The following is a 5,289-nucleotide window of genomic DNA, read 5'->3' on the forward strand; positions in this document are numbered from 1 at the left end:
CCTGATCATGAAAGGGACACATATTCTTTATGTATATTTTATTTATATTTATTAAAGATTATAATATTTAGAATTAAGAAGGCTTACATTTCAGGAAATTGGTATTTTAGATATCTTGGCATTCAAAAGATGTCTGGACCATAATTGTTTTACTGCATCAGAACAGTAACTACTCTAGTCTGGATGTGTGTAATGAAAATGCATATATTTAATAACATTTTTTTCCAAAATTAAATTTGGATCTTGAATATTTTTCAAAACTGTGATAAAAATCCACAGTAAAATAAAGAATTACCCCCAAAAAACATGTGTAGGCTTAGATATTATAAGAAAAAAACAAAAACAAAACTACTTTATTTAGGGTTCTTAAATGCTTCTATGTCCTTATCAGGAAAAGGGGGCTCTGGAACTTTTAGGACGTAATTCCTTGGGGCGAGTCCAGTCCACGCTTCAGTGTCCAGATACCAGCAGTCCAGTGAAAGAGCCAACACACCACAGCAGTGACAAGACTCAGACAAAGCGGCAACACTCAGCCAGAGTGCCAAGAGAAGTTCTCTGGAGCCTTTCTCTGTGGAGTGACGAAAAACCGAAAATGATATGGATTGTTGTAAAATATAGTGATCCAAAAGAGCTACCTGTGGGCTTCTATTTATCCCTTCTCAGAGTCCACACAAGGCTTTTTAAAAACCATGCCCCTTGCACGAGACAGTTTCCCCTCTCACGTGTTTGTTTTTAGCTGACCAAGATCATGTGCCCTCTCATGAGTTTGTGTTCAACTGAGGATGAGCTAAAAATATTTCACCAGAAATATCTATTCAAGTTTTTTACAAAGATACAAGGTGATGCCTTCTGCAGGAAGGATAAGTGATCCTAAAAAGTAGTAATATTGTTACAAGAGCAGAAAGAGGGCATGCAGATATATTTACAAACAATAATCATAGATGATAGATAGATGGATAGATGATAAACAATAGATAACTATATTGTTCTTTGTTTTTTTTTGTTGAAACAATTTAATAATTATATAATAGAAACTAAAAATCACCCAAATTTGCCCCACTTGTTAACTTCAGCTGTTTCAAATACTTTACTTTTAAAATTTTACTTATTTAGTTATTACAGTTCATTCACTTTGTATCCTCACTGCACCCCCCCTTTCTCTTCTCCTCCCAATCTCACTCTTACTCCTTCTTCTCCTCCCATGCCCCTCTCCAAGTCCACTGAGAGAGGTGGTCCTCCTCCTCTTCCTTCTAACCCTAGCCTATCTAGTCTCCTGAGGACTAGCTGCATTGTCCTCCTCTGTGGCCTGGTAAAGCTGCTCCCCAAGGGGAGGTGATCAAAAAGCCAGCCACTGAGTTCATGTCAGAGACAGTTCCTGTTCCCAGTACTAGGGAACCCACTTGGAGACTGAGCTGCCATGGGCAACATCTGTGGAGGGGTCTAGGACCTCTTCATGCATAGTCCTTGGTTGGAGTATTGGTCTCTGCAGGACCCCCTGGGCCCAGGTTTTTTATATTGTAATAAGTTAAAGACATATATGTCTGGATTCTTTGCTGGCTGACATACCTTTATGGTTCCTTGAAACTATAATTAGTTACTTCTAGTACCCCCTTACATTTCAAATATAATTATCTTAAATAGCACTTGTTTCTGATTTCTGTATACTGTGTTGGAGGATAATGGAAATGAATGCAAACTGAAATTTCTGCCAGAGGCTCGATGAAACAAAGAAAAATTTAAAGTATGGTTTTGTTATATCCTTGAGTTTAAAAGTGCTGTTTCTCCAAGTTAATATTTTCTGGTCTCTGGCTAAATGCTAAGCAGGTAACTAAGTTGTCCATTCAAGAAGAAAAGCCAAATGATAAAGATGTGGGAACTTGCCTCCTCCAGTACAGAAAATCATGTACTTTTTCTTGTTTTACATTAGTGCACATTGACTGTTAAATACAAAGAAATTCTTCATGTATACAATGAACTTTGAATATATCATTTCCTTCATGACTTTTTCCCCCTCTCATCTCTCCTCCTGGTTCCCTTTCTATCCCAATTAATTTCTATTGCATGTATTTCTTTCAGAATGTATTCCTACATGGGAGAGAAAAGAGCCATCATTTGCCTTTCTGAATCTGATCTGTTTCATGTAACATGATGGTCTCCTGTTCCAACCATTTTCCTGAAAATGACATGATTTATTTCTTTTTTTAATGGCTGGAAAATAGTCTAATACGCACATACACCACATATTCTTTATGTATTAACCCATTACTGTGCACCTTAGCTTGTTTCTAGCTTAAAAATTGTGAATAATGCTGCAATAAACAAGAGGGTAGAGAAAAAAAAAGTGCTGTTTCTCCCACCCAGAGAAAATCTGTCGCGTCTCATTTTGCTTTTACTTCTTTCTGCTTACTCAATTAGAAACACACACGCACACAGATCTCTTCAGGTGTTTAGAATTATATGCTGCAAGTCTGGAAATCTTTACCCTTCCCCGATCACAGTCAATTTTCAACGGTTTCATTTACCGAGTTCGTATTAAACAGAGTCCTCATGCCTTACCTGATAGTTCTCTAGTTATCTATTTAAAAAAAAAAATCTCTTAATGTTCTCACATGACAGGAAGCAAATATGTACATACACCGTTATGTTCAGTTTTGGCATGTCTTCCAAATAAATGAAAGAATTAATTTCTCAGCTACATAAGATCTCTGATTTAAATCTGTAAAGACTGGTTCGCTGTTAGAATACTGAAGCTCAATATTGTCATGAAAATCTATTACTGATAAAAAATCATTGGTTCCTGGAGTTGTCACTTCAGTTGCTCTGCCACATACTGCAAACACAAGCTGCTGCCCCATCAAGATTTTGTGCTTCATGAGGAAGCACTTTCTACCTGTTCGGCTGTGCTCTAAATATATGTCTCAAGCATTACACTTAAAACATTGATTTTTTTTTTTTCTCTTTTAGGGAGGTATATACTGATTTTACTACAAGGAAGATAAGGGCATAGAGCTTTTAAATCAGCATCACAAAGGAAGTTCTTTAAAAATTTATTTTCCTTGTGATTTGTGTAGCAGAATGATGGTTAGACCCTAAACCTAAAAAGAACACCCCACCTGATTAAGATTGCATAAATTGGCCCTAAACCTAACAAGACACCTGATTAAGATTGTATAAATTGGCCATTTCACTGAGCGAAGAGGAAGCTGAGAAGCCGTTTCTTTCAACCAGGGAGGAGCTGTAGCTGATTAAGCCGACATGGCGTCCTCTACACCCTCAAAGAAGCAGCAGAAAGGCAAAGTGTCAAGCTACATGAGGACCCGTAGAGACACCGCTGCGAGCCAAGGTAAAGATCCCCTTGCTTCAGCCCCGACTGGCGCCTCTGCGGCAGGAAACGCCATCTCTGTGGAGGGTGAAAATCCGGGGACAGCTCCTCCAGGGCCCGACCCCCCCGGTAGCTCTGGCCCAGACACAGAATTGGGACATGCTAGGCCCGACGCGGGCAGCCAGCCCTCGAGAGGCGACAGCAGGGCCCCTGGGCAGAGAGAGCACAGTACAAAGAGGAAGCAGTCCATTCGGTGCCCAACTGCAGCAATACCGGGGCAGCTTCAGCTTCCGGAAGCTCCAGAGCCCCGTGAGCCTCAGCCTCCATCTTCTCCGATGTCTCGGCCAAACTGCCGCCTCCAGTCTGAACTTTCAGTGAGGGGCCAGGAAGCCCCAGGACCTGCCCTCAGGAGAACTGCCACCAAGTCAGGTCTTGTGGCTCCTCCTGCCCTTAAGGCCCTCGGCCTAGCTGTTAAGCCTGACTGTAGTCCTTACAAAAGGGCACCTCAGTCCAGCTCTCATGGCAGCGGCCACGTCTCCCCTGCGGGCGAGAATCTCTGTCAGAAGGACACTCGGAGGCGTCCTGATGATGCCCTTTGCCATAGTGAAACTGAGTCGAGCTCTGATCCCAAGGCCAGTGTTATCGGAAGCAGGGTTCTCCGCTCACGAGTTGTAGCATCTGTTCCTCATAGGAGAGCCTTGGAAGCCAGCCCTGCTGTTCGTCCAGGTGCCTCAGATCGAAATTTGCACTCTCAAGCCGCTCGGCAGGATCCGGTTCTTCACAGCAGTAGGCTGAGGCCCAGGCCTGATAGGGGCAGCAGCCCTGCAACCGGACGCAAAGCCAGTAGTTCATCCAGGCCTGCCTCTAGCCACCGAAGCCATGAAGCAGTGGCAAAGCCAGACTGTGGCCCTGGCCCTGGCCCTGGCCCTGGCCCTGGCCCTGGCCCTGGCCCTGGCCCTGGCCCTGGCCCTGCCCCTGCCCCTGCCCCTGCCCCTGTCCCAGCCCCTGCCCCTGCCCCTGCCCCAGTCCCTATCCCTGTCCCTGTCCCTGTCCCAGTCCCTGTCCCAGTCCCTGTCCCAGTCCCTGTCTCTGATCCTGTCCCTGACCCTGACCCTGTCCCAGACCCTGGCCCTGGCCCTGGTCCTCACCCTAGCAGCCTGAGTGTAGCGTACCCTTCCAACTCTAGGCCTCCATTTCTAGAGAGATCCTTTAGAACAATCTCAAGATCTCCTCCAAGGCGGCCAGTCCGCATGCGGGCCTCTTCCCCTTCCCCTCCTAGTAGGCGTTACTACTTTCCTGTCCAGAATAACGAAGGTCCCAGCTCTTCATCCTCCAGTGGGGAGTTCAATGGTTCAAGTCTGCATTCTTACTTCAGTAGGCCACCTGGCGAGGGCTCCCATCCTCTATTTGATGCCTTACGCTCTAGTTCTGGTCCTAGTCCAAATGCCGTTTGGCATGCCTTGATACCTGACCTAGATAATCTGTTCTCTTCCACTTCCGGAGAGTCAGAGGGAGAAGTAGAGGAAGTCCTTCACTCTACGAAATAGGAAGAAGTGTAGGAGGAATGCCCCTAGCTCCCCTACTCCCATCCACGCTGTGACTATGTGTGTCCCAGATCCACAAAAGAACTCGGCATCTAGTCACAGTTTGCTGTGAGGTTTCTAGGATTTTTACCTATTCGCCAGTTTTCTGCCAAGTTTTGAAGCCCCGTATCCCTCTCACCCCAACTATCCCGCACTTACAAAGCCTCTGATTCCTCTCAGCGCTCCCTTTATCTTTAAAACAGCTGGGTGGGTTGGTGTGGCCTCAGAGTTTAGTTTTCCAAGTTGAGTTTCTGTAATTAAGCACTTTAATAAAAGTTTTACGTTTTATTAAAAAAAAAGATTGTACAAATTTACTAACAATAATGTATGTACTAATGTAGTGATTATTACTAATAGTTAATGATGTATTAATAACTAATAATA

The 5,289-nt window shown here is 44.1% G+C and overlaps 1 protein-coding gene across 1 annotated transcript; it reads left to right on the plus strand.

Moving 5' to 3' along the window:
* The first annotated feature begins 3,255 nt into the window (after nt 1-3,255).
* Ezhip (EZH inhibitory protein) lies at nt 3,256-4,869 on the plus strand. The gene is made up of 2 exons (XM_021664338.1): nt 3,256-4,165; nt 4,379-4,869. The coding sequence occupies exons 1-2, from the start codon at nt 3,256-3,258 to the stop codon at nt 4,867-4,869; spliced, it is 1,401 nt and encodes a 466-aa protein (XP_021520013.1).
* Nucleotides 4,870-5,289: the final 420 nt, after the last annotated feature.

The sequence above is a fragment of the Meriones unguiculatus genome, chromosome 6 (assembly GCF_030254825.1).
Source record: "Meriones unguiculatus strain TT.TT164.6M chromosome 6, Bangor_MerUng_6.1, whole genome shotgun sequence".
Taxonomy (NCBI): domain Eukaryota; kingdom Metazoa; phylum Chordata; class Mammalia; order Rodentia; family Muridae; genus Meriones; species Meriones unguiculatus.

Excerpts from the sequence above, each read along its gene's own strand:
- Ezhip (XM_021664338.1), top strand. The coding sequence starts at position 3,256 with ATGGCGTCCTCTACACCCTCAAAGAAGCAGCAGAAAGGCAAAGTGTCA. Across the intron at positions 4,166-4,378 it reads TGCAACCGGACGCAAAGCCA|TCCCTGTCCCAGTCCCTGTC; the intron begins GTAGTTCATCCA and ends TCCCTGTCCCAG.